Source organism: Canis lupus, chromosome 3 (assembly GCF_048164855.1).
Source record: "Canis lupus baileyi chromosome 3, mCanLup2.hap1, whole genome shotgun sequence".
NCBI classification, from domain to species: domain Eukaryota; kingdom Metazoa; phylum Chordata; class Mammalia; order Carnivora; family Canidae; genus Canis; species Canis lupus.
Window position 1 is genome coordinate 72,391,863 of NC_132840.1, and position 27,896 is coordinate 72,419,758.

General features: G+C 52.3%; 2 protein-coding genes and 1 long non-coding RNA gene across 13 annotated transcripts in view; 1 reads left to right on the forward strand and 2 right to left on the reverse strand.

The window, feature by feature from the left end:
• On the reverse strand, window positions 1-2,018 carry APOA1 (apolipoprotein A1). Its single transcript, XM_072822138.1, has 4 exons — window positions 1,900-2,018; window positions 1,662-1,724; window positions 1,336-1,489; window positions 1-742 (listed from the first exon to the last, which is right to left on the reverse strand). Exons 2-4 carry the CDS (start codon window positions 1,702-1,704, stop codon window positions 139-141), a joined length of 801 nt encoding a protein of 266 aa, XP_072678239.1. The 5' UTR covers window positions 1,705-1,724; window positions 1,900-2,018; the 3' UTR covers window positions 1-138.
• A 4,845-nt stretch (window positions 2,019-6,863) lies between these two features.
• SIK3 (SIK family kinase 3) overlaps window positions 6,864-27,896 on the reverse strand; it is a 241,726-nt gene continuing 220,693 nt past the window's right edge. For 5 of the 11 annotated variants that reach the window (XM_072822143.1, XM_072822140.1, XM_072822142.1 and 2 more), the window contains 10 exons: window positions 25,346-25,496; window positions 24,474-24,599; window positions 24,123-24,208; window positions 23,564-23,673; window positions 22,222-22,561; window positions 20,721-21,598; window positions 11,700-11,863; window positions 10,684-10,816; window positions 9,698-9,913; window positions 6,864-9,022 (listed from right to left, as the gene is read on the reverse strand). In XM_072822143.1, coding sequence (XP_072678244.1) covers window positions 9,711-9,913; window positions 10,684-10,816; window positions 11,700-11,863; window positions 20,721-21,598; window positions 22,222-22,561; window positions 23,564-23,673; window positions 24,123-24,208; window positions 24,474-24,599; window positions 25,346-25,496 — 2,191 coding nt within the window. In that variant the 3' untranslated portion in view covers window positions 6,864-9,022; window positions 9,698-9,710. The remainder of the gene's footprint in view (window positions 9,023-9,697; window positions 9,914-10,683; window positions 10,817-11,699; window positions 11,864-20,720; window positions 21,599-22,221; window positions 22,562-23,563; window positions 23,674-24,122; window positions 24,209-24,473; window positions 24,600-25,345; window positions 25,497-27,896) is intronic. The other 6 variants (XM_072822149.1, XM_072822147.1, XM_072822148.1 and 3 more) reach the window with 3 other exon arrangements.
• Window positions 16,186-20,527, forward strand: LOC140631029 (uncharacterized). Its single transcript, XR_012028721.1, has 3 exons — window positions 16,186-16,317; window positions 17,052-17,155; window positions 20,403-20,527. It is a non-coding gene; the product is annotated as an uncharacterized lncRNA (long non-coding RNA).

Sequence of the window (27,896 nt, forward strand, 5' to 3'; positions counted from 1 at the left end):
TTCGGAGCACATTTTATTGTTTAAAAATCACAGCCGCGGCCTCCAAACCCGCGCGCCCGACACGGGCGTCCCGCGTGGGAAGCGTTTGTTCCGAGGGCCGGGCGGGCGGACAGACGGACGGGGCGGGGGGGGGGCGCCTCACTGCGCGTTCAGCTTCTTGGTGGCCTCGTCGATGGCAGCCAGCAGGCTGACCTTGAAGCTCTCCAGCACGGGCAGCAGGCCCTGGCGCAGGTCCTCGAGCGCGGGCCTGGCCTTCTCGCCGAGCGCGCTCAGCTGCTCGCTGGCCCTGGCGTGGTACTCGGCCAGGCTGGCGCCGCCGCCCTCCTTGAGCGCCTGCAGCCGCGCGGCCAGGCGCTCGCGCAGGTCGTCGCTGTAGGGGGCCAGCTGGGCGCGCAGCGCGTCCACGTGGGTGCGCGCGCGGTCCCGCAGCTCCTCGCCCAGCGGGCTCAGCTTCTCCTGCAGCTCCTGCAGCTTCTGGCGCGCGCCCTCGCGCAGCTCCGAGCCCAGCGGCGCCACCTTCTGGCGGTACAGCTCCACCTCCTCCTGCCACTTCTTCTGGAAGTCGTCCAGGTAGGGCTGCACCTTCTGCTTCACCTCCTCCAGGTCCTTGCTCATCTCCTGCCGCAGCACCTCCGTCTCCTTCTCCAGGTTATCCCAGAACTCCTGCGTGACCGGGCCGATCTGTTCGCGCAGCTTGGTCACCGTGCTGCTCAGGCTGTCCCAGTTGTCCAGGAGTTTCAGGCTGCAGGGGCGGGCGGAGCGAGGGCGTCAGGGCTGGCCTCCCGCGGAACCCCGGACAGCGCCCGAGCTGCGGGCCCGGCTCCCCGCGGCGGCCGGCGGTGAGGCCCGAGCAGCAGCTGCCCCCGCCGGGCGCCTCCCCCAGGGCAGCCCCTGGCGCGCACCCCGCGCCGCGTGCCCCGGTGCTGATGGACCGAGGAGCCGGGAGACACGGGGCTGGGTCGGGTGCCCCGTGCTGCCCGTCCCCAAAGCCGGGCCTCGAGGACCAGTCCCTATACTCCAGTCCATCGTCCGCTCCGAGAAGGCCGCCGGGTTGCTGGCCGGGAGCAGAGGAGGAGCTAAGGGTGGGGGGCGCGCTGCCGGGCGCACCTGCTCGGATCTAACCCCTTGCTGGGCGCTCCGTCCCTGTTCTCCCTAAAACGAGTTCTGAGACGGTGGTTATTGGGGGGATCCCGTTCCCGTTTCTCCAGGCCTTCAGTGGGGGCCCAGGAAATAGCAGGTGGGGATTCGGCTGGTCTGGCTGCATTTTCCCGCAGGCCTCTCTGTGCCCCCCAAACCGGCCACCCCTACCCCCTGCACCCCAGGTTGGGTCCATACTTCAGCTGTTTTCCCAGGGCGGAGGCTTCAAACTGGGCCACATAGTCTCTGCCGCTGTCTTTGACTGCGTCCACATACACGGTGGCTAAATCCTTCACCCGATCCCAGGGTGACTGGGGTTCATCTTGCTGCCAGAAGTGCCGAGCCTGGCTCCCTGGGGGTGAGAGGGGAGACCCAGGTCAGGCCCGCTCCAGAGGGTGATCGGGGCTGAAATGCCAGGCTTTTAGGCAGGGGTGAGGGGTCCGGGAGTGCCCAGGAGGGTGGCCCGCAGGAGCGTGGGAGAAGGGCCCCCACAGCAGTGGGCTTCCTAGATTGGGGTCACCTACCCGTGAGGAAGAGCACGGCCAAGGTCAGCAGTGCGGCTTTCATCCTGAAGGGACACAGGGGACCTGCGGGAGAAGAGGGTCCTGGTGAGTGGGGCGGCCGTTAGCGTGGAGGAGCCCTGTGCGCCCCCACCCGTTCTTCTGGGGCGGGAGAGGGTCCCCAGGCAGGGCACAGCCCGCAGCCAGGCCCCCGGAGTCCCAGGGACAGGGCCCGGGCTGGGGGACAGGCAGCGGCACTCACCAGGCGCTCAGGAGCCTGCCGGGCCCGCTCTCCCCGCCTATTTATGTCTCCGGGCAGGGGCAGGGGCCAGGCAGGGAGGCTGATAAGCCCAGCCCAGGCCTTGCTGCTGCTGCTCACTGGTCCCAGCCATGTGGAACTCAGAGTTCAAGGATCATCCCTGTCCCCGGGGCCGGACAAATAGAGTGGGCAAACAGGAGGCTGCGCGGGGGCCACCAGGCCAGGGATCAAGGGGTCAGACGGGACTGGGGACTGGGGGGGGTGGGGTGGTTGCAGGCTTGCAGGTCCCCAGGATCGGGGTCCTCTGCACCCATCCCTCCTGGTGGTGGTGGTGCTGGGAGGGATGTGTCCCCCACTGTCCCCTGTGCCCGTGGAGCAGGGGAGTGGAGGGACTGAAGCAAGAGACAGCGGCTGGCCAGGGACCGCTGGGCCTCCTCCCGTCAGGAGGTGTGCTCCCCCACAGCCCCTTAGATTCCAGGGAGATTACTTTGCCCCCACCCTGCCTTTCTTCTCCAGAGGCAGCGGTCTTCCCACCAACACGCTGTGGCCTGTTTTGTCCCAACAGGTCAGCAGACCTCTCTGCAGGCTCTCTCAGGCCTCCCAAACCCTTGACCCAAGGGGCCTGTGGTGCCAGGAAGTGACCTGGGGACCCTGGGGAGGGCTCCGTGCTTCCCAGGTAGAGACTTGGGTGGGGGGGGCTCTGACATTTCAAAACAAAATCTAGAGACCCACTCGGAGTTGCCAACTTTTTATTTTGTCGCGTAAAAAAGTCAACCACTGTCTCCCCCAAATGCCACCCTCTGCCGCGCCCAGCACTTCAAAAGAGAAAAGATTTTTTTTTTTTAACATCATGAAAGGGCACAATGTCAGAACAAAGGGCAGGCACTTCAGTTGAATCCGTGTATCTTTGCCTGGTTCCTGTTTACATTGGAGTGCACACAGTGAGGGGCATACCGGACTTTAGGGGTCCCCGCGGGGGTGGGGAGGAGACCTCTGCAGTGGGAGGCCACAGGGGAGCTGGTTACTCGCTTCGCTCTGCCCCCGATTTGCAAAATCCTGGAGGAGGATCGCGAGCCAGTGCTGTAATGTCTCCGAGCCTCGGTTTCCTCTCAGTAGAAGGAGACAAAAATGGCTCGAGCCGTTGGAGGCGCAGGGAGCCCCGGTAACGCAGAGCACCCTGTGCCCGGGCTGTCGGCAGCGCCGCTCGGCAGGGCTTCTCCCGGGAGGCCCAGCGCCTCGGACGCCAGCTCACGGCAGGGCCTGAGTCAGAGCCATCAGCCGGCGGCCTCCCCCCGCCCCGCCACCTTGCACACCAGGAAGCTGGGGACAGGGGAGCCTTGTGCCCTCTGCCTCTGGTCTCTCGGCACGTCGGAGGCAGGGATGGACTTTGGATGCACCCGGGATAGAAATGCACCCTGCATCATCTGCCCAGGAATCTCCCTGCTGTCCTCCAGGTCCCAGGGCTGCCCGGCTCCGGGCTGCTCCCACGGTAGCCGGTCTCCTGATAAGAGGCTTGGGGCTGGACAGGCTCGGGTTTGAACCCCAGCCGTGTGACCCTGGGCGAGCTGCAGCAGCTTATCTGTGGAACGAGACAATGATGGACCATGCCATCCCTAGCGTCTCGGCAGGGGGGTACGGCAGGCGGAATAACGCCCCCCCCCCCCCCCCCCGCCCCAAGATGTTCAGGTCCTAATCCCCGGACCTGGGACTGACCCGTGGCAAAAGGGGCTTTGTAGATGTGAGATTACAAGGACGTTGAGGTGGGCGATTTTCCTGGGTTATCCAGGTGGGCCCAGTGTCAGCACAAGGGGCCTTGTACATACAAGAGGGAGGCAGGAGCGAGAAGAGACCAGGGGCCAGCAGCGCAGGTCAGGGCGATGTGCAGGGAGGAGGCCAGAGCCCGGCAGTGTGCGAGGCCTCCGGAAGCTGGAGGAGGTGAGGAAACGGATGTTCTCCTGCGGCTCCAAGAAAGGCAGCTCTGCTGACACCAGGATTTCAGCTTTGTGTGACCCCTTGTGACTTTTGACCTCTAGAGCTATACTGAGGTAATAAGTGTGTGTTGTTTCAAGCACCAAATTTGAACATCCGTGGCAAAACCAAAAGGTAGCTGGCACTTCGTAACCCTTCTGTGTCCCATAATCCCAATTTCCGGCATTTTATCCCCTTGCTCCCACTGAACACGCTTGTACTGTCAGCCCAGAGCTGAGACCTCAGGGACTCACAATTTTCTGTGCGGCCCTGACTTGCAGATGCTGAGATCTGGGGCCCCCGCTCCCGACTGACCCAGCCGCAGAGTCCACGGGGCCCTGCAGAGGAGCTGGTCTCACTGAACAGTCCGCCTGGGCCGCCCCTTGGCCCGCCCAGCTTCCGGCCAGTGGTTTAAGGAGCAGAGGCGAGGCCGGTCCCCTCAGGGGGCAGCTCATGGATGTCTCCGGCCAAGAGAGGCCTCCTTTCTTTTGGGGGGTAGAGCTCGCCGCACCCGGCACTTGGGGGATCTCAGAAACTTACTGGTTGGACTCCAAGCTACGTGCCATGGTTACGCCCTTCTCTTTGGTTCACTGCCGAAATGATTATTATGGCTAAACCTAATTCCAACATTGGTGTAGTGCCTTAGTGGCCGAAGCACTTCCACGATCGTCCCTGGAAAGCCCGGCAGGCAAGTATTTTCGCTGTTGCCTTGCGTATGAGAAGATAGCCGCTCAGAGCTGCCAAGAGCCGCCCTTGGCCTCCAGCCGCTAGTACTTGGCGCTACCAGGAGCGGGAGTCAGGAGGCCTGGCTGCCGGCCCTCCCAGCCCGTGTGTTCTGATCAGGGGCTCCTCGGTTTCCCAGCTCAGGGATCTCAAGGTGTCGGGGCTATGGAGTGCCTTGACAGCATCCTCACAAGCAGCAAATGTTTTCTTTCTCTATCGACGCAGAGAGAGAAAGAGAGAGAGAGAGAGAGAGAAAGAGATCACAAGCAAGGGGAGAGGCAGAGGGAGAGGGAGCAGCACTCCCCCCTGAGCAGGGAGGCCCACATGGGGCTCGAGCTCAGGACCCCAGGATCATGACCTGAGCTGAAGGCAGATGCTTCACGGACTGAGCCACCCAGGCGCCCCCGCAAGCTTTCTTTTTTTTTATTATACTTGATCACTAGCGTGTCTGTCTACTGTTTCTACTGGAGTGCAGTGATTACTAGGATTTCGGAGAGGAAGCCCCTGTGCCTCCCAGAACCGGCCTGCGGTGCAGCCGGTCCCCGTGAGAGGCGTCCAGGGCCCACGGACTGCGCTCGCTGCTTAGCGAAGGCCCCCCAGGGTGGGCGCCGTGTCACCATGCCCTCTTTCCTTGGTCTTGGGACTCTCCAGAGTGCCCGTTTCTGAAGAAGGTCGCCAAGGCGGCTGGCCCTGGCTTCCTCGACACACGCGGGAGCGCTGCTAGCTGACTGCAGCAGTGGAGTTTGCTCAGAATGATTAGCGACTCATTTCACAATTCACGTCCCAGTGTCACACTGGTCAGTCTGCACTGGAAGGACTCTGTCCCCTGCTAGGCTTGGCACATAACAGACACTCAACAAATATTTGCTTGATGAGTGACATTGGCACACTAAAGGAAGGGTCACCAGGATGGTAAAGGGTCATCTGAAGGGAGCCTTGGGAGGAAAGTCAAGCGTGAGGAACTGCTGTGCATCACGGACCCCACTCGAAATGACTGAATGGGGAGACTTGGGCTTGGGATGGTTCCAGCTGAGCAGGAGAGGAAGGAGCCCCCGCCCCCACATTTCCTTTTTGACAGTTTTGTCGCAGCTCCTGGTGATAGATCCCCGAGTTAGGCCATTCGTCGGGGCCTTGTAACCCGGAGCCCCAGGCACAGGTGGCTCATCTGTGACCTGCACAAGCCGAGGCTGGGTGCCTTGGCGGCGCACCAGCCCTCTGAATTCCTGCCTTGGATGGGGAGGAGTGTGGGGTGGGTGGGCAGCAGAATGTCAGAATGAAGGTTGGGAAGGATCTGTGGACACGGCTTCTGCTTTCTAGAGCTCAGATCTCTGGTCTTTGTCCAGGAGGGCAGCACCCTTCCTCTGGACGCTCATCCCACCTCTGGCCCAAAGGTGCCCTGGCTGAGTTCACGGGGGCGGCACTGCTGTGAAGGTGGTTACGAGATGTGAAAGGCACTGGGCTATGTCGCTGCGTGCTCCCAGAGACACTCACTCGAGCCTTCCCTGGGTGGGTTCGCATTCAGACAATTTCTGGAAGACGGTCCTTGGAAGGCCCTTTCTGTTCTAAACAGTCCCACAGGGACTGTCTGGTTCACCGTGGGTGCAGAAGCTTTTGTAAGTTCCCTCTTCTATTCTTTCTACAAACCCAGTCCGTACTTCCAGCTTCAGCAATCTTCCTTCAGAGAAGCACCTCGAGCAGCTGTCTCTTAGCCATGCCTGGGACCATGCTGGGGACTCTACCCTGCCCTCTGGAGTCCAGGAGTAATAAAAGAGGAAAGCCAGAGGAGGAGTCCCCTTTCTGGCCCAACACTTATTTGGCAATCCCATCACTGGGCTGACTGGCTAAAGGCCCCAAGTCCTTGAGGACCTCCTTCCACTCCTTTAAAAGCACCCTTTCAAAGAATCTGTTTTCTATCCAACTCAGCAAACTCAGATGCTCCCTCCTGAGGGGGCAGAGTCCAAGCTGGGTGCTCGGGGACATAGTGTGGGCTGAGTGCAGGCTTCTAGAGAATGCTCCTTGACAAGGCGGGGTGAGATAATAGATTGCTCAAAGCTCCACCCTATGCTTGTTAGGCTTCTTCAACCTCCAGCCTCCACCCACCTGGATGCTTCTCCCAGCTAGACTCTGAACCACAAGGCAAATAATATATCAACATAGGATCGTAATCCGGTTTTTATTTTCACAACCCCCGGTATTAAGTTTGTAAGTTGAAAATTGCCCATCGGGGGAAAAAATAAATAAATAAATAAAAAAGACTAAAAGTCTTAATGCAACAATTTGGGTCTGGAGATCTTTTTAATTCATTTTTAGTTCAACATAAATGAGAAAGAAAAAATACTTTTGACATTTTCAAAGAGCAGAAATATGAAATTATATTCATATACATTCAACATATACGGCGCATATCGGTTACTACGATACAAAGCAATGATCTTTTACAAGTGTAGTTCGCAAGATGGCACGGTTAATAGGCTCACTGGCTTTCACCCGGGCGGCTGCTGCAGGATGGCGGCCTGCTCTTCCATCAGCACAGTACCATGTAAACAGAACAGGCTGGGCGCGGGGGTGAAGGGGCAGCTGGGGGCATCGGCACTGGAACGGGCCCAGAGAAGGCAAACAGTAGCTGTTCGGGCCTTCTTGGTAGCGTCCTTCCGGTGAGGAGTTGGTGGCCTCACCAAGTGGAGGGGACATTGGGGACCATGGAAACGCGGGACAGATGCCGAGAAAGGCTCTCGCATTGCAGAAATCCATTTGAGGGGTGCTGGGTCCAGGAGCTGAGCTGCCAGTATCTGTGAGAAGGACAAGCTGCATGGGGATCCTGTCAGCAACATCAGGATGGCCATGCTGGACACCCGCTTTTCTTCTGTGCAAATTCAGGATGAAAGACTAGGAGCGGACTGGGGACCCTTCACTCTCCTTTTCCAGGAAAAAGGATCAAGAGTCAGAATATTGGACATCTCTTTCTTGCTTTGAAGATCGAAGGAGCTAGGCCAGATCCTCTGTCGGCCCCCAGCCAGCAGAGAAGACTTTGGTTTCTAACAGTGAAGAAACACAAAGAGAGCGGCAAACAGTTGCTGTTGCGTGGGCACTGCTTGCCCTGGGGGGGGGAGGGAGGGAGGAGACCACTACACCTGTCACTAGCAGGTAAGAGCTGCTCACAAGTACAACGTCTACAGAAGGTACTCTGAACAAAAGGTGCAAGTCACAATTCCAATAGAACAGAATCTGGTTAGACATTTCTCTTTTAAACAAAAATTCCTTTGTTTTTATTTATTAATAATAATAATAATAATAACAATAATATCAACATTTACCCAAAACAATTCCTACATGATCAAGAATTAAAATAGGGGCTGAGGATGCCCAGGGAGGAGGAGAAGGTTAGGAGGGAGGCAAGGCCCAAGACAACCTCCTGTTCTTGCCTGTGTCAAAGAGGCTGTAAGGGAGAAGTGTATGTGCGCGTGCGCAAGCGTGCACGCGTGTATGAAGAAACAATCCTTGTATAGCACATTGTCAAATGAGAATGACAGGTGACACAAAAAGCATAGTGTACCACTGTTGGGTGTTCAGTCTATGGGTAGAACCAGCAGGATGACAAAGGCAACCAACTTTCCAGGTTGTAAGAGGGGAGCTGAGTTATACACCAAAGAGAAGGCTCACACTGAGACACTCTAACTGGCAACCCCTCAAGGCCAGGCCACTCCCGGCCTCCATGTTAACATTCTGATGCGATCCTGGCTGGGCCAGACAAGTGTTTCCCTGGGTCCCAGCAGGAAAGACCTTCCCAGGGTTCAGACTTGGGGGGTCTTTTTGTTTGTTTGTTTTCACTCTCTTTCTGGTCTCCAAGTGCCGGAGGCCATCGCCCCTTCCTCTCTCCCTGTCCCTAGCACTAAGATTCCAGAGGCTGTTATCTGTTAGTATTTGCTCCTGTGGGTAAGCAACACAAAGGAATGGAGGGTGCTCTGTGGGTGGAGGCTGGGGAGGGGAGTGGCTCTGGGTCTCCTGGCCTCTGTGGTTTTAACTGCTTTGTTCTTCTGTCTCAACAAAGGAAAGAAAGAAGGAAAGAAAGAAAAAGAAAAAGAGAGGGATAAAGAAGAAAGAAAATCACCTCCAAAAGAAAACATACCAAAAAAAAAAAAAAACCAATTCAAACCAAAACCAAACCAAACCAAACCACCAACTCAAATATACCAAATACACTTTCACAAAAGGTGACAAACGTGGGTATCCTGTTTATTTCCTTGGTGACTTGGTCATACAAGCAAACATGGCAAAACCCGCTCTGAACCCAAAAGAACCACACACTGATGAACCAATGTGAGGAAAGGAGCCATGACATTCTGGGTGGACAGAAACACAATGGCAATTTGGCGCAACGCTGCTATAGATACTGTTGGTTAAAGTCAACCTTTTCATTCCCGAGCTGTACACAAACCTGCAACAGAGAAGACACAGAGGAGAATCAGTCCGGAGCAAAAGGCTCCAACATTCACCTGAAAATTTTCACGAAATGCAACCGGCTCATGTGACCTCAGGTTAAGAGGTTTGCCACGCGGAGGCTCTAAGATGGGTTTGCAGGTGGCTTAATGTTCGTTCACGGTTTTCCGTCCCAGCTTTCAAAGACAGAAGCTGTGCCACCCCCTGCGTGTCTGGGCTACTCCAGCCCAGCTGGCCAGCATGCCTGTTTCCTACCCCTGGCCTCTGATCACGGAGTTGTCCCTGTCTGGAATATTCCTCCCATTGCAGCACAGCCTTGAACACTATGGCTAGACATGTTGTGCCACTGGGTTTCCTGCTTCAGGATTGTAGTTCAGAACCGTCTTTTCCTTATCACCGGGGCAGAGGTGCCCTGTCCTCCCAGGCCGTAGCTCACTTCCGTTTCTTGGGAGGCGAAGGCACTTTCAACATGTGTCTTGTCCCCATAATTAAACCAAGGGACTGTGGCCAGCAGGTATTCTCTGTGTTCCCCACCCACACCCCGGAACCAGCACAGTGCTTCATGTGGCAGAGCAGGACGATGGGAGGACCAGGACGGGAGGAGTGGCCACCGCGCACAGAAGGAAGCCCCGATGGATCAGGAGCCGGCATGGGGCCGAAGGGAGATACTCACTCTCTGTTCCCTGTTACACGCCTGCCTGCTCCATGCTGAAGGAGACCTCGGGGTGCTTGTAGCTGAGCAGAATGTCTGTAATGCACGTGGATGGATAGCAAGAGGAGTTTAAATGCTGGCTGCCGTCTGTCAGGTCTGGGTGCTCGTGACCAACCAGACTCTCCCTGCATTCTGCGAGGCCAGAAAAAACGTGTGAGATCTGCAGGGAGCTGGGGGCTGGAGGTGGTAGGTGGGCAAGGGCGGGAGAGGGGGGAGAGAAATGTGAGCACCCTGGAGCCCGACTCCCAGTCCTGAATTCAAGCTCACAGCATGCCGTCTGTGTGTTAGTGGCTATGGGCTGGGCCAGGACTCCTGCCGCCACACTGTTCCTTCACTATCTCCCTGTCAAGCACATAGACGCCGCTCCTGCAGAGATTCACCTCTGGCACGGAGCTGGCCGTTGTACTGCCTGCAGGCACTGATTATGGGCACTCTCTGTGCTCCAGGCATCATTGTAGGTACTTTATACTAACCCAATTAACCTCACAGAACAATCTAGTTTGGGCCACTCTATGGGTGGAGGACCCTGGGGCCCAGAGAGGCTAAGTGCCTTGTCTGTGAAACCCATAAAGGGCAAAGTCAGGATTTCTTGCAGACTTGTCCATTCCACAGCTTATGCTTTCTATCTCTTATGCTACCCTCCCTTCACTGGTGCTGAAGATAGGGGGACACAGTCACTTACAACACAACACCTCCCAATCACTAGAAAAATAGTATTAAAGCAGCATCTTAGCAAAGCATTACAAAGATAGACGTGATGGCCCTGCACTCAGCCAGCAGATACGCTCCTCTGTGCACTCATTCTTGATGGAGAGAAGTGCGAAGGGCTTTGTGTCCAGACCCCGTGGGGAAACTGTGGCTTCCCATCTTCCCATGAGCCCTTCATATAGAAGAGGCCAGTCACGGGTGAAGACAGGGGAGGGGGGCAGCCCGCATAAGGCCCTTACCCTCATTCTCCCCATCTTGAAACTGCTGGCTCCCCATGAGTGAGGACTGGCTGAGAACAGCATCTGACATCCGGGCAGAGCTAAGTGCTTTTCCAGCCACGAGACTCATTCCTGGCAAGTTATCCAGTTGCACCTGTGGAAAACAAATAGGAAAAGTCGGAATACCAGAGACTGTGCCACCCTCAGGTGACCCTTAGAGACAGCGGTTCCCTCGAATAGGGGGGTGAAGGGCAGCCTCAGGCACCACTCCCAGACATGCTCTCCCTGAGGTGGGTGCCATCCACAGGGGGAGGCTGCCTCACTTTACCCCATGGGGTAGGGGTGTGTGTGTGTGGGGGGGGCCGGGAGGGCATAGTGAACTTCCATTGGTGGTCACATGCCCTCAGCAACTACATGGCCTTCCAAAACCGGGTTTCTGACTTATCCTCAGCACCACGCGGACTTGGCCCTAGGACAGCACCGCCCCAGAAGCACGGCAGTGCTCTATACCTGCCCTTTGCGGAGCCCCCAGCCACAAGTGGCTAATGAGCACCTGCAATGTGACCAGGGTGACTGAGGCACTAGTTTATTTCATTTAAAACACATTTAAGTATGAACGGCCACATGTGGCTAGCTGCTACTGTATTAGCGCTGCCCTAGGAGTTGGCTCTAGGACAGCAAAGCTTTCCGGAGCCGGATTAGTTCCCTTTATCTGAGAAGGTCCAATGGAGCCGTCAGAAGACTAACCAAGAGCCTAGGGTTCATGTGCTTGGACTGGAGCTTAGACTGTTCAGGGAGAAGTTCAATAACTCAGACCAGAAGGAACAGAGCAACTACTCTGGATTTCTCAGGCTAAGGTTGGGAGCATAGGTTTGACTGGTCTGTGATTCAAAGACATGCTTACAGAGTTGCCAGGGGTCCTGGACTCTGGTTGAGGAAAATGGAAGGGTCGACGTGACCCCATACCACTAAGGTCTGCTGTCAGGCTTGGGGCTGCTAGGATCCCACTTTCAAGAGGCAGGAGGGGGCCGACATACATAAGCATCATCACTGTTCTGGATCGTGTGGTGTCTCTGGAGGGTCCGGGGCCTGTGGTGCTCATTGACAGGGGGGCGTGCAGGGTACCCAAGTCCATTGCGATCTGGTAGCTCCATCGCTTGTCCCGGAGAACTTCGATCCATGCAGTTCCCTATGACAGACTCTGAGGAGATAGAAAAAACAGGGTCAGCAGATCTAGAGTTTCTCCCCACGCTGCCAACTCCCATCAAAGAAATGTCTTGCCAGAGACAATAAGCAGTGGTGAGGACCACACGTGAGTGGTCTGCTAATCCTTGTCGGCTGGTGCTGGTGCTTGTGGGAGCGTGGACCCGCCTGCCAACCCCAGGGATCATAAGCACTCCTGAGAAAAATCCCATATGAGGGCGGCTGGCTGGACCACACTGAACCTTTTCTTTTCTCTTCATTCCTCTGCTGATCTGACAGTGCTGTGTTTCCCAAGCCTACATCCACAGAAGGATCTTTCCTGGAACCTCTAGCCTGGAAGAATGGCCTCTGTTCTGTGGAGGCCTTCTCGTTCCTTCCCTGGCTGCCACATTAGTGCACCTGCCCAGGCCTTCTTCTGCATTTTCCACTGCTGTCCCCAGCTGCTTCCATGGCTCCTCTACTCTTTATATTTCTACCTTGACCTCCTTTCTCTCCTCACACTTACTTTGGTAATATCATCTGTTTTCATGGCTTCAATGCTATCGCCTCTTTACCTACCTCTAGGGAAAGAATTCTTGAAATGCTCTTTTAAGAAGCTCCAGATCTGTAATACCCAACTATTTACTAGAGAGATGCCTTTCCCTGCAGTGCTAACTGACATCTAACACAAACATGCCCAGCTCCAAACTCATCAACACCCCCTACCCCAGGTCCTCTTTCAGACATTCTTGTTTTGGTACCTTATTTCCTTAATCTTCCAGATATGAGCTCATGGGATTCCTATTTGTTCCTCCTGGTTCCACATCACCTCAAGCCTAAAGAATCTACCTCTGCAGTGCTGGTCACTTCAATCCCTCCCTTTCCAATCTCACTGTTTCCACCAAAGCCTCACCACCTCTTGCCTGGATTACTAACCATCCCTCCTAACCATCCCTCTCTAACCATCCCTGTATCACCACTCTACAAAGATTAATCTTTTCATAGAGTAGCCCAGTTTGTTTTCATGATGCTGTCCCAGCCTATCTTCCAGTGAGTACTTCACACTGCTCTCCCCTACGTGCTAGCCTCTCGTCAAATGGGAGCACTCAATTCTTCCCCACCCACTCACAATTCCATGACGGTACCCTCACTCTTCCCTCCCCCAGAGATGCTTGCTTCTCCTTTCATTCCAGCCAATCCAAATCAACTCATTCTCCTAGGTCCATCTCAAATGTTAACACCATTATGCAACTTTCCCTTTCAAACAGAAAAAGATCTTTGCATCCTTTAAATGTCAGAAAATTTTATAAAACTTTATTACTGACATTATTCCCGACACCATGTTCCACTGTGTATTTGTCCTAGTTGTTCATATTAGCCTGTAAAGTCTCTGAGAATAAGAACTGTATATTATGTGTGTCTGTGAGCCTTTGGTATTTCAGAACAGTGTCCTATACCCAGGAGGTATTTAATACTTAGCTCTTTACCTGGCATTAATAAATGTTCTCTTAACATGGGTTAGTGTCCTGTCAGAGTCATGCACCATATGGACTGGATTTTGGCGAGAAGAGAGTTTGAGAGAACTGAATATGTCCTCTTGACCAAGGGTGGTCAAGAAGAAGAATACCAGGGCCACACCTAAGTTGACAGGATCCTCCTGGTAGCACTTTTGGGGCCTACCACTTGAACATATGTTTTGTTTGCTTGCTTGATTTTTTTCGGTCAGAGTTCCTCATCAACTGTTGAGTGTCTCTTCTGATGAACTCTCCCGCGGCAAGACCAGGTTTCTAAAAAGTTGTTGATAGGAGACACAGCCCTATTCCAATATCTATTTGAATACTGAAAGATGTACTGCGTGAGAGTTGGGTGAAGGGTTCAGGTCTCCATATTCAAAAGGTCTCCTACAACAACGGAGGTGAGGCTCAGCTTAGGGGCTGAGGTAGGACGGGAAGGGAGGGGAACCGACTGATGTGCACGTGGCTGGTGATGCAACACATTCTGGAGAAAAATGAGAGGATGGAAGCTTATCGACTGCCAAAGGTGAAGGCAAGTGAGCAATCTTTCAGAAGTTCTCTGAGCAAAGAGGCCAAAGAAACAGCTGGAAGCCAATTCTTTCGCTACTGAAAGCTAAAGGCCACAAGAGAGAGAGAAGGAGAGAAAGGAAAGCCTCCACCGGGACTCGGGACTCGCTGTGTGGGCTGGTCCCCACTCATCTTACCCATGCCCCAGAGTCCTCTCTGTGGGCACAGCTCCCGCACTCGCCCTAGGACCAAAGAAAACCACCAGCAGGAAGTCGTGCGACACTGGCTCTGTGGTCTGCTTTGCCAAGAAGCTACATAAACAGCTGCAGCTTACTTTTTCAAAGTACTTTCTAATGCCTATCTTCTCTTCTGTGAGAGCTCACACCATCCGCTCACTTCCCTGGGGTTCTTTCCCGCTGGATGGCAGAGCTGGATGCCAACCTCATGGGCTGCACCCCCCTGCTCCACCCAAGACGATACAAGAGCTCTCCTGTTTAAAGATTTCCTCAAATGTGAGGCAACAGCCAAACTAACAGAATGGACAGGCTCCAGATTTTGATACTGAGCTCTTCCCACCTCTTTGGGAGGCCTCTTCGAGAGTCTGTAGTCTCCTTTCCCTCTCTGTTTTTTAATTTATTTTTATTCCTGAGAAAGGGGGGGGGGTTTCTCCAAACCCAAACACCCACCCTCATCTTGGCCCTGCTGCTGGGAAGGTCGTGTGGATCCTGTTCCCCTTGTTGCTTTCTTCCCAGCCCTGGAGTTTGGGGCCACCACACCTGACAAGTGCCAGCACGGCACAGCCAGCCATTGCTTGGGAAATCACACATGAGCCTTCCTGACTCCCCGGCCTGGAGCTCAGGAGGCACAAGCCATGGGGTCAGAGAGGCATGCGCTGGGGTCCTGAGGACTGGGACCTTGGGCAAGCCCCCTGACTTCACTGGGCCTCAGCGTACGGGTAAAGTGGGACTTACTCCTGAAAGGGGTTGGTGCACTGTAAGCAGAAACAAAGACTGAGGTGACTTACACTCACTGGTGTTGGTTCTGCATGCTCAGGGTGTGCTGAGCCAACTGTCAAAAACGAACAAGGAAACCCTGCTTCCAAAACTGTGGGGACAATTTACCTGTGTGTAAGGAAACCAATGAGTTACTGACACTTGAATTTCCAGAGATTGGTGTAGGAGATTGATTGAATTTCCTCTGGTTTAGGAGAGACAAATAGAAGTTAAAAACCAGATGAAAACAAAGCAGATTAAGAGGAGTCAGGCAACCAAGTTTCCGTATAATCCAAGGCCAAAGAGCCGGGAGGGCTGACAGCTTCTGCTTTGTAGACATGTGTGCATGGTGCAGACCCGGGGAGAGGAGGCCTGATGGGAGGAATGGAAACCTGGGCAGTGGGGGCAGTCCGAGCCCTCAAAGTCAGGGTCCAGCTCCGTCCCCAGAAGTGCACGAGTCTGGCTAACACACGTAATCTAAACCATTTCCCCATCAGAAAGATGAGGGCTGTTGGCGGGCTCAAAAGACATCACAGGTGAAAGGCTCCTTAATAAACTGTAAGGGATTATAGGAGCATAGTATTAGTTTTAATAAGGATGCTAAAAAAATAATAATAATAAGGATGCTGAGTCCAGTCCTGAATCACCAGTCCTTTGGGACACTCCACAGAGACCTGCTGACCAGTGAGAGGGGTGTGTGTGTGTCAGTGGGGGCAGGTAAGGTGACTGACCTACTGACCAAGGGACAGGAAATCCAGGCTCCGGTCTGTGGTCCCTTATGCCAGATCAGCAGCGAGAGGGACTGTCAAACTCATGGAAGGACATAGAAATAACGGGAAGAGGCCATCTGTGAGCAAGCGTTCTCGGGCACTGACCAAAGTCAAGCTGAGAAAGTCTGAGGGAGGGGGTGGGGGTGAAGGGGGCAGCCATCTGATCACGCAGGGGGCAAATACACAGAGGGACACGGGTGCACACCACCCACCCGCCCGGGGGACTCCAGGGCAGCTTGCACAACTCTCTATTGAATCTGTCAATGTTGACTCGCCCTTACTCATTTACTGGGCTTTAAGAGAAAAGGAGAGAGGAAAAAAAAAATGACATGTGTGCAGATTACCCCTCCAAAGGTTCTGAAGGGTGGACCCTCCCGGCCTGTCACTATCTCAGCCCTCTGTAAGGCCTGAGTCCACAGATATTGCTGAAGCTGACAAAGCTCTGGGGGAGAGGATGTGGTTTTCTTTGTGAGCTCAGCGAGTAATCTCACTGTGTAAAATGGTTATGCTGTTGTACTTAGTTATTTGCCAAGTAAAAAAATCAAGTGTATGTAATGCCACAGAAGATCGCAGGCAGCCTGGGGCTCGGACAGCCCTGGAAGTTCTCCGCACGTGGGCTGCACCTCTAGCGCTCCGGCGGCAGGGCCTGGCCCCATCCTGACTGGTAGCAAGCAGCCACAAAGGACACAGGTAACATGGGCACTGGTATGTGGCATTCAAACCCCTGGACTATCACCAGTGATCCCTGTTCACCTACCCTGATGAAATTTCAGGAAGACCACGCCAGCTCTGTTCTTTAATAATTATTCCTCTTACAGCACATTTTGTAGAACTTCCGGCCAACACTGTTTATGAGCTTGTCTCCACCTTCCCCCCCACCCCCTGTAGAGTATAAGCTCCCTGAGGGCAGGTTCTTTATCTTTTCATCCCAGCATTCTTCACAGCTCCTACAGGACCATCTTGTGCAACCTAGTCATTCTGTAAGCTGCTGAATCTGCTGTCATGGAAATAACAAATGAAGGGTCTTGGGAATGGACTCATGTATTACTCAAGCCAGCAGGCATTCCTTTCTATCCAAAGAGATCAACAAGTACGAGACACCCTACCCCCACCCCGGCCTGCAGGGTTGTGGGGGGGGGGGGATGGTGGGGGTGGGAGCATAGCTTTATAACCTTGGTAAAAGTGACAGCAAATTATCTGGTGGTTCTTTGGTAAGATAACGCAATGAGCTCCCAAGGTTTTAAGAGAATCACATCAGATTAAAGAAGGAAAAGATGGTGGATACACAGTCTTTACCGTAACATGGATTGTAATATATATATATATTATATATATGGTGGTTGTGAAAAATAAGAAAAGAGTAACCGAGCTGAGAGCCTCAAGCAGAAGTACTATAGTCATGAACTCCACTTTCCTTCTCTTAGGGGGCATTTAGCTTAATGTCCTTTGTTACACAGATGAAGAAAGGGAGGAGAGGAGAGGTCATGTGCCAGGCCCATGGTCAGAGAGGAAGCTCATGTTGTCTAAGGTAAGGACAATGGGGACACCTCAGGGTAGACATCATTTTAAACACACAGATGTCCATGCCTTCAGGTGACTGGAACTCTTAAGCAGAGTGGGGCTCCCTGAGGCCAGGAGTGAGATAATGCCTATTGCATTATCTCACTATATTGGGTTATAAAATCACACTAATAAACTTGTGGATTTATTCGTTAAAGACAATTGTAGATGTGGCTTTGGAAGTCACAAAATAGGAGATGTTAGAAAGAGATGAGATGAATAATATTCAAGCAAGAAAAGGCATACTCCATAGCTAAGTTAAAGAGTAAGTTTGGGACACCTGGGTGGCTCAGTGGTTGGGCGTCTGCCTTCAGCTCAGGGCGTGATCCTGGAGTCCCAGGATCGAGTCCTGCACTGAGCCCCCCTGCAGGGAGCCTGCTTCTCCCCCTGCCTATGTCTCTGCCTCTCTGTGTCTCATGAATAAATAAATCTTAAAAAAAAAAAAAAAAAGTAAGTTTAGCATCAACTGGGTAGAAAGAAGGGAGAATCTTCTCTACAATGTATTAGCAATCAGGGCAGGAGCTAAGATTATAGTTTCTAGAAAAGGTCAGGAAAGGAAATTAAGAAAAAAGAGGGCTTTTGGAGGGGGGAAGGTACTGGCAAACCTGATCATGAGCACATTGTGGGTAGTGCTGAGCTAAAAGCTTTAGGGATATACTTATGGCTTGATTCTTCCAGAGACCAGAAAAGGTGTCTGTAGGGGATCATTGGCTGATGGTGGTAGATGGGACAAGGTAGGGAGAAAAAAGGGGGAGAACAGAAATAATGAGAGTAACCCGGCTGGGAGAAGTAGGGCAGGTTTGTCAGAAGAATCAGAACCGTGAAGTTCTGGCTGGAAGGAAGGCCTCAGACTTCCTGTGGTACCCTGTAGCTGGATCCAGATCATGCTCTGGACCTTTGAAAACCTCTGCCCACATAGAAACAATCTGTAAAATGGTATTCCAAGCCAATTTAATTTTTACTGCTGCTATGGACTTTGGGTCTATTAAGTATCAGATACAATTCCCGTTTGCATTTAAGGGTTGTACTCCCTTTACGTCTGCATCTAAAGTAAAAACATACTGCATGCTATTACAGAACACATAATTGTCCTAAACTTTAATAAATTAGTGTTTTACAAGTGGAAAAAAAAAAGTCTCTGTGCTTAGCCCCTACTCTTTCCTTCATGTGCACTACACTTTTCAAACCCACCTACCCTACTTGCTTTCTCCCCAGAACAAAGCCAAGGCACCCTGCCCCTTGGTCTTTCCTCTTGCTTCTCCCTACATCCAAATGGTGAATTCCTCTTCATCCACCAAAGACCCGACTCAAATGCCACTTATTGCTGGAAATTCCCATTCCTCTGGGAACACTCTCCCCTTTCTGGCGTTCCCAAAGCACCTGTACCAGCCAACTATATCCTACCTCACTGAAGATACCAAGGAGACCAGCAAGTCTGCTGAGCAGGGGGTTCCTCTGACAATTATGGGGCACAGGCGAATTCAAGCCCCCCCGCCCCTTCACACAGGAGGCAAGACTGAGGAGAAGTGAGAACTTTTGAATGTTTTGAAGAAAAACAATTAAAAAGGTGTTTTCATGCACAACAATCCAGGATGAGGTGGTGGTGGTGGGGGGAGCAGGGAGTGTACCCTGCTTGCTCAGCTCTGTCCTGGCTCACTGCCCTGCACACCCAGGATGTGCTTACTCAGCATCTCCTGTAGAGAACGGACTAACTCCTGGGTTCGGACGCCACTTCACAGCTGCTGACCTCAGGGGCAAGTTACTTCATCTGTGCCTCATTCTTCTCATTGGTAAAATGGGGACAGGAAGAGTTACTGCCTTATAGGGTTGTTGGAGGATCAAATGAACTTGTATGTGAATAGCAGTGGGTGTCTGGCACGCAGAAAGCACTATAGAGACGTTAGCCGCTCTCTTCCTTTTTATGCCAGCTATAATAGTATGCTAATCTGGCGAAAGCTTTCATTCACTCAGGAAGCTTTTCCACGGTATCCCTGATACTATCATCCTGGCTCTGCTGGAACACGCCCAGTGCCAGAAAGCTCCTAGGCTGCTGAGGCAGCTTATTCTAGAAAGTTCTTAAGGTCTTCCTCAGGAGTTGATATTTGCTGACATCTTTACCTTGATCATGGTCCTGACACATAATACGGACCCCTAAAAAGTCTAATCCCTTCTCCCACCTACTTATGATGGTTCTCTTTGGTTTTTTTTGTTTTGTTTTGTTTTTGTTTTTGTTTTTCTCCCAAGCCTAAACATTGCCAGGTCTGTCAGCCATTGCACATATGACCTGGTTCTGAAATCTCCTACCATCTGATGTCCACCTCAAAATACAGCAGCCACAGGTGAACACAGTGTGTCTGACTGGTGCAGGCCTCTGAGCTGGATGGCACCCATCTGCTCAAAAGGTCATGATTTTTAACTGTTTTAGGCCACCACACATCCCTCCCTATCCGCATTAATAAGCACAACTGGAAAGCACCAAGTCATCTTCAAAAACTGACTCAGAGCAAGGCTTTCCATTCTGCTCTGTTCCACGGGACCTAATCCCCAGGAATTTGTGTGTTGACCTTAAAGGACAGGACAGGAGATGTGGGCAGCTCCTCGAGAGGGAGGACAGAAAGTATGTGTGGTTTTAAGGTTGTGTATTTTCTGGACAGACTCATTTTCCGTGATCTATGTTGATGGCTTGGATGTCAGTGCAGTTTTCGTCTCAGATGAATGCAAGGATAACAATGGAAGATGTTCTGAGTATGACTCACTGCTGGTCACCCTAGTCTCCTTCAGGATGGAAATGAATGTGCTCATGCATTATATAAAGTGATGCAGGAAAACACAGCGGATCCCTTATGACGCGGGGATATTCTGTAGTGAGCATATTCGTGAGAGGAGCGGAGTAATGGTAACACTTTACATTTCCATCACGCTTGCGGGGTAGCAAGTGCTGCTCCCATTCTCACAGGCACGTGTGCGTATGCATTACGCATTAACACAGCAAATATGTGCACGTTTTTATCTTCCCAAATATTCTGCAAAGTATCATTATTCCTCCTGCCCATTTTTCACAGAGGAGAAACAAGACGTGAGGGTTTAAGTGACAAGGTTATGGCATTCGTGATCCAGGAGAGTCTAGAACTGAGGGGCTTTTTTGACTCTTGGTCCAACACCATTTGCACAAAATTGTATTTCCTCAGCATTGGCTGATTTTTGTTCCACTGCAGAGGTTAAAGCAAGCTATTTTGGAGACTGGAAGTTCTGGATTCCAAGGAACCATGGTATGTATAGGAGAAATGGGAACTGCTCTTACCCACTGGGTTATGTAAGTGCTAATTTTCTATCGCTCTCTTAATTTTGAAAGCAGACCCACTATGGACCAGCACCCACCTCCTATATCCTTCTCCCCCATAAGGTCCTGAAGGTCTTTTTAGGAATTCTTTTTCTCTTAGGAACACAGAGCCCTGGCTAGAAAAGGACGCTGTCCCCGAGTTCAGTGAGTTAGGGCAGACTGGCCCAGGGCTCTCATTCTGAGAGGCTCTTACCTCGGCTAGACACCTTATTCCTACTGAATGCAGCGGCTGGCTGATGTCGGTAAGGATGCAGCCCCAACTCCTGCGCGTGACTCACAGTTCCCAGTAAAGACTCGGGGTCCCCAGGTCCGCCAGTACTCAAGAGCAGGGGGCTGTCATGGCAAGCTTTGGTCACTGTATTTGAGCTCTTTCTGTCTGCAAAGCCGTCCTTGGCCGCCTCACAGGAGCACTCCTCCTCCATGCTCTCGGAGCGCATGAGGGCCGGCTGGTGAGTGTAACCATGGGCTGGGCTGGGGGACGAGGCCTGGGACATGCACTCCTGGGCCCGGATCTGTAGGAGATGCTGGGGGCTGGTGTGCTGGTGGTGATACGAGTCAGCGTTTGGATATGGTAAAGCCTGGCGCTCTGTCATGGTCTGTCCCCCGAGGCTGGGAGCCAGGCTCCCTGCGTCCCCCTGATTCATGTGCCGGAACAACTCCTGGTATTCCTGGTGCTGCTGCTGTTGCTGCTGCCGCTGCCTTTTAACAAGCTGGGCGAACTCTGCCGGGGGCAGCCGGATGTCCGAGTGGCCGCTGAGCGAATGCCGGGGAGAGAGCAGTCCCTGGAGGATGTGGGGTACCTGCTGGTGTCTCGTATAGTCTGGCGGCGTGGGAGACAGCAGGGCCTGCTGCAGGGCCGACGCCGTGTAGTGCGGTGGCTGCTGGTGTGCACTGGGAGGGAAGGTGGGGAATTGGTCAAGTGGAGGGACTTTCAGGGCTTGGGCTGGAGGGAACCCCGCTCCTGTTGAAGGGCTGTAGCTGCTGGGGGAACCCCGGGACTGGTCCGAAAACAGGTGGGGGTGTAAATGCGCCTGGTCGTAGTGAGCAGGGGAGAACCGATTCACGTTCAAGCTGCAGACACAAAAGGGAGTGAGTACCGGGCATCTATGTACCAAGCGTGTTAGACTCCCCTGGGAAACAGCTACTACCCCTTTCTGGGTAGGGAGCCCCCTGGGACAGGGAAGTGGGGTGTGATGGGAAGACGAGGATGCATGTGGCCTCCCAACTCATCCTCATTCACTTCTCCAGTAATTTCCAGGGGACTTAGGGCACTGTGTGGGGGACAGCTCCAGATCCAGCCTGAAGACAGCCACTTGGCCTACTTGACAGTATTATCTGAGCTACCAAGAAGCACCAAGCTCTTAGAGTAACAGTGACAGAAGGGAAAAAATTGTAAAAAAAATAAACAAGGAGAACTGGCATTTTTAGAAATTCCTCTACCAGGCTGTTTTCTTCTTTGCAGAGAGGAAGGCAGCTCTGGCATTTTCCTTCTCTGTCTCATTAGCAGCACTTTGATCTTGGTCAGTAAACAGGTTTCAAGTTCATTCCAACCCCACTCCCTTGATTTTAGAAAGGGTGAGACAAGCCCCCACCGGCCAGACTCACTCTCCTCCACTTCTCTCTCGCCTAGCTAAAGGGCCTTCCTCCCACATGGATCACCTAGACAGACGGCCGGTGACTTCATGCAGCCTCACCTGTGCGCCTCCGCGCTGTCGGCACTCAGCTGCTTGGACAAGGGCCGGTGCCCGTAGCTGAAGGCGGCCATCAGGTTGGTGCGGTGCTGCATCTGAATCTGACTGGCGCTGGGGCTAATGGAGATGCTGCGCCCGGCAGAGCCTGCAGCAGTCCCCGGCATGTTGCTGAGCATGTCAACGGGCTCCTGTACTTGGATGGTCACCTGCTGTGACTGGGGGGGCTGCTGTATGCCCAGGCAGCTTAGGGCCACGTTGGGAGGTGGGGAGCAGCTCTCGGGCTGCTGCTGGTAGACTGCACCGCGGGACGGTAAGCCTGGAAACTGGGAGGGCGAGGCAGCGCCTGGAGAGAGAGGAACCTCGGAGTGACCAAATACCCTGGGGCACCTGCTGACTGGAAGCAGCAGGAGCTGACGAGGATGCTCACTGGACACCATCTAGATGAGTACTTTGCAAACTTTAGCATGTGGAAGACTCATCTGAAGAACTTGTTCAAACACAGATTTCTGGGTCTTATCCACAGAATTCTGGGTGGGGTCCAGGTGGGGCCCCCAGAATGTGGATTTTTCAATAAATTGCTCTGAAAGCTGGTCCTGGGTTATTCTTTGAGTAGCTCTGATCTAGGGCAGAACTTATCAAACTCAAATGTACATACAGACAAATGGCCCAGTGATCTTGCTGATATGCAAATTATGATTCAACACGTCTGGAGGGGGACCTGAGACTCTACTTTTCCTGCTGATATGGTTGGCAGGGGACTCCACATCGAGTAGGGAGGGCCCAGAGACCAATCTAGACTCCTCAAGGGATCTAGATCACGTGGCATTACTTAACAGATTACCAGTTTGGGGAATACTAAATCTTCAGATCACCGGTCTCTGAAGACCCATACCAATTCAGGTAAAGTCATCTCAGCCTCCTCCTAAACACCCACAAGAGAGGATCTCACATATACCATGGAGAACCAACTGGAGGCATGACAGTAGGCAGGTTTTGGTAGCAGCTTTTTACTTGGTAGTGTTGGAGGGGGTTTTATTGAAAATATAAATAACAGTTAACCTTTACCAAGAACTATCTTGTGCCAGAGGCTAAGTGCTCTTTGTATATTTATTATTAAATACCATTATTATCCTTATTTTATATTTGAAGAGCCTAAGGCATGCAGAAGTGAAGTCACTTACCTGAGGCTGTATGGCTTAGGCACTGGTGGGACCCAGATTCACACCAGGGCTGTCTGGCTCTAGAGCCTATACCCTTAACTACTATTGTGGCCTTTGACGCTCAAGACCAGGACTGATATTCTCCAAGTGGCTTATCATGGTTCAGCGCAAACCTCGACACTCACCGTGAGACTGGATCATGGCACTGCTCATGGGGGGAGGACTATTACTGGGTGGTCTGAAGAGATGGTTGTTAGGGTGGTTGGGGGGTGGGCTCGAAGGCTGAATCCTTAACCTTAAAAAAACAACAAAACCAGATAAGTAAATTTCCTGAGGTGACAGTACAACCCTAATGTTACTCTCATACACTACGCATCAGCAGGAACTTTTTTTTTTAAGTTTTGCTAGGCCTCCAGGCTAGAAAAACATACCTACACCACCCACCACAATGCATGTAAGACCTATCTACATCTTAGTTTCCCAGACCAAGAGAGGCAGAGGTCATGGAGGCCTGTGTCCTGGCCTGTATGACTGTCAGTTTACTTTGTCTGTCAGGCTAAGGAAAGGAAGTGGCACAGGACTGGATCCAGTCAGGATCTCATGGAGGCAGCTAACATTTAAATTGCTCTCTCTGCTTTTCACAGAGGTTCTCCCCAGATGTAGTCAACCTCTCCCATGACAAGCAGGCCAAGGATGGCAAGCTATGGAGACAACACATTAGGTATGAAACAAGTGATTCCTTACCTCTGGAGCTGGTGGGTAAGGAGGGCTGGCTGATTTTCACAGGCAGCCTGAAGAGGTGAAGATGGCTGAGGAGGACAGATGGAATCCTAAACATATGGGGGAAAGAAGAATATCTGTGAGCTTGAAGATTAAGCAGAGCTATTCTCAGGAAGGGAAGAAACAGGAAGAACTCTCTGTGACCCAGGTTTACACTTTTGTGGTTCATCAAAAAGTCTGATTACCTTTACTCAAACATGTCAACCATAAACATAACTCCACTCTGCCCTGTGTGATCTCCTTGAAAATTCACAGGCAAATCAGCCTGCAAGCAAGCTCCAAACAAGTTGGAGAGAGCAAAGAGTGAAGGCCTACTTGAATCTGTTGCTGGAGGATTTGATGGTGCTGCTCCTGCTGGTATAACATATGCTGCTGCTGGGTCTTCTCCAGGGCTCTCTCATCAATCTGCCCCCCGTACATCTTCTGCAGCTGCTCACACTCCTGAAGGGAAAGCAGTTAATACAGATGGGGTGCAGCCAGGCCCACCCCATGCAGTGATGTCAGCAGATGCAGATCTGCTGCAAGGTCTCAGGGGCGGAAAGAGCCCCAAGAGAAGAACAGTGTCCTCAATGAGCAACCAACCCATGTATATGGGTATTTGTGTACTAAATACATTCACATTCCGTGCTGGGGGAACGAATGGAAGACACCAAGGGTGGCCTGTGTGCCAGTGGAGGTGTCCAGTGTGAAATCTGGGTACAGAGCACCTGTTGCTTGAGGCCTGGTTATGAGGAAGGCAGAAAGAAAACCAGCCCTTTACAGAAGTCTGGAGGTACACTTCCTTCCTCTGGGAGCACCATTCCACACCCACCAGAAAGCATGCCAGGTGGCAACCATGCCGAGCAGGCTCCAGCAAGACCCAGTGCCCGAAAAGAAGAGAAGGATGCCAAGGTTGCTGGAATTACCTTCCCTAAGGCTTCCCACCAAAACCCATGCCCAGAAATCCCTCTCTAAAAATTACAGAGACGGGAGGAAAATCTAGGCCCTTCATTGTGGGGCGGCGGGGGGAGGTTACGTTTGAGTCTGGGGAAAGCCGTACATACCAACGAGTAAGGAAAGAGCATTAGGAAGCTACAGATTTGAGCCTCCACACGAACAGGGCAGAGATTTGCCACCCCGGTCCTCCACACGCTATTGCTCTGTGTGCCCCACGCTTCTCCAGAGGTACCTGCTGCCTCTCCCATTACCTGCTGCAGCTGTTTGATGCTGCTGCTGTTGGCCAGCTTTTCCAGGTGAGCTTTGAAGGCCTGGATGCTTGCAGCCCCATCTGAGAACCGGCGCACGGGAGAGAAACGCTCCGTGGGGAGGTGCAGGGTGTTGGAGTCCTTGTAGGTAGAGCTGAATACATGGGAAGAGAAGGTTAGGGGCAAGGACTCAGGGCCTTTGACCAAATCACCCAGGGACTGCTTGCTGTTCCAGAAGAACGCAAAGGTGGCTGGCTGCATGTGTAGCCCTGCACATTACGCCATTTCCAGAGGCTGGTCGTGTCCCTAGCCTGCTGCCCTTTAGAGAACTCCAACAGCACATCTTCCATTTCCACTTACCTTGAGCTGGCTTACTTTCCAAGCTCGGTGAGGTCCTGGGATCAAATACATCCAGTTCTTACAAATATACTAGGTCAGAGAGAAGAGCTTCACAGTAGCCCTCGGGCCAAGCTGCATAGGAATTCTGGTTTTTATATTACGTCTGTCTAGTGCCTTTCGAAACCTAAAATCCATTGTTTGATCCACTTTTCCCTGAGCAGCACTCTCCGTGTGACCAGAAGAAAACTATGATCAGCTTTGTGGCCAATGCCTGGCCCAGAAGTTAGAGGTTTTATGCTAGAAAGTGGAGGGTGGAGGTTCAAGCGGGATGACAGGGGGACTCCTGATTCCCAGATGGAGATGGCACACTCTTAAGGAACGTGGGCCTCAAGATCCTGCGTTGCGTACCTGGTCAACGCAAATACAGCTGGGCACTGTGAAAATTAACTTCTCAGGGTAGCACGCCTCCCCCACAACCTCCCAGCGAAAGAGGAATCGTGTGGACCAAATCCCACTGCTCAGTCGGAACGGAGCTGGTATCTTACCGAAAGAAAGAAAGAAGCTGTTGATAAGGAATCCGTAAGACAGCATGGGAGTTAGAAGCTAACACCTCTCCTTGTTAGCTAATCAGAAAGAGATGTTTATGGGTTGAGGTAAGCAGATAAAAGACTGCCAGGGCAGCATTCCAGCAGCTGATGGAAAGGATCAGGGTTTCATGTCCAGGGCAGAGATGATACCACACTGAACTATGGGTGAAATGATGGACCGCCTTGCCAGCTACTCACTCTGGACTGAAGCAGAATGTGCCTAAGGAAGCAGGTTGATAAGCGAGTTCAAATACAATGCAGACGGGGAGGGTCTGGCTGTGGGAGGGTGGGGGGGTGGCTGATGGCTGTGCGGAGTGGTCCAGAGTTGTGGCCGCGCAGGCAAGCCTTGAACCCTCTCCTTGCTAATGATGACTTCGGTTTCTGGCTCTACCTGAAGCTTGACACAGTGGTGCACTGATGAAATGAGCACAAACATACGTGTGTAACACAAAAGATGCATGATTTTGGCAGACACGCTCCAGAAACAGTGATCACAAAAGCTGCTTTCAGGAGCACTTCCTCAGTACTTCCTACGTCTGTTTCTACTTCAGGTGTCTGGAGTCAAAACGAGCAAATACTATTCTCTCCTAAAACTGGACTCATGCTTTAGGTATTTTCTGCTACTGGACCCATTTCTGATTCATTCAGAAAGCGGTGTTCTCCAAGCAGGTAATTCAGCCTGTCTACACAAAAGAGACAGAGCAGCTCTCCCAGTCCAGGCATTTGATGACTTTTCCAGAAGCCCCAGGTTGTGGGAAGACTGACCCTGGTCAGTTGGGCACAGGAGCTTCAGAGGAACAGTTCTTTTTTTTTTTTTCCAGAGGAACAGTTCTGATGGAGATGCTCATTTCAGAAGCACTCACAGTATCCATTGTGTTGTCTTTTTATTAGCAATCATGTTCAAACTCAGGACAGCCCCGTATCAGGCTGACACTCCCGCTATACCTTTCAAACAGGAACTTGGTTCCCCACCTTGATAAAAAAATCATCCTGTGTTCATTTTTCCAATTACACTTTATAATTTATTTTAGGTTTTAAGTTACACATTTCCAGGATGGAAAAGGTTGATCAGACCCCTCTTCTGTCTCCATGCTGGACTTCATGAGTTACACCCCCAAAGAAAAGATATATATGCTGTTCTTGCATTTCCTCCAGGAAATGGGAGGAATTCAATAATCTGTCTAGGCCCCCCCATTTCCAGTGCCCTACAGCCCAGCGAAGTTGCTTTTGTCCTCTGCAGACTACCTTCACCCTCCTGTGTTGCCGTGTTTTTACAGTAACCCCATCCATAGGCTGAGTTTGCGTAAGTGCCTCGCCTTGCACAATCTGCCACTCATCAAGCATTCATTCCAATTCAAACTGGCTTGGCCACAGGAAACCCTTGAAACACTCCACCACGAGTGTTCACACGAAAACAGACAGCAGACACATTTCCAGCAGGCAAGGCCTTGACAGTGACTGTACGCAGGGCGGCAACACACACACACACAGAGCTGTGGCCAGTGTGGCCTTCCTTACTACACACGCGTGGACAGGATAGAGGCCCTGTGATAGAGGTTCTGTGAGAGGGGCTGGTCTTCATGTTTCCCTGACAGGAGTGTCTCCTGAGGAACACATAAAATTAAAGG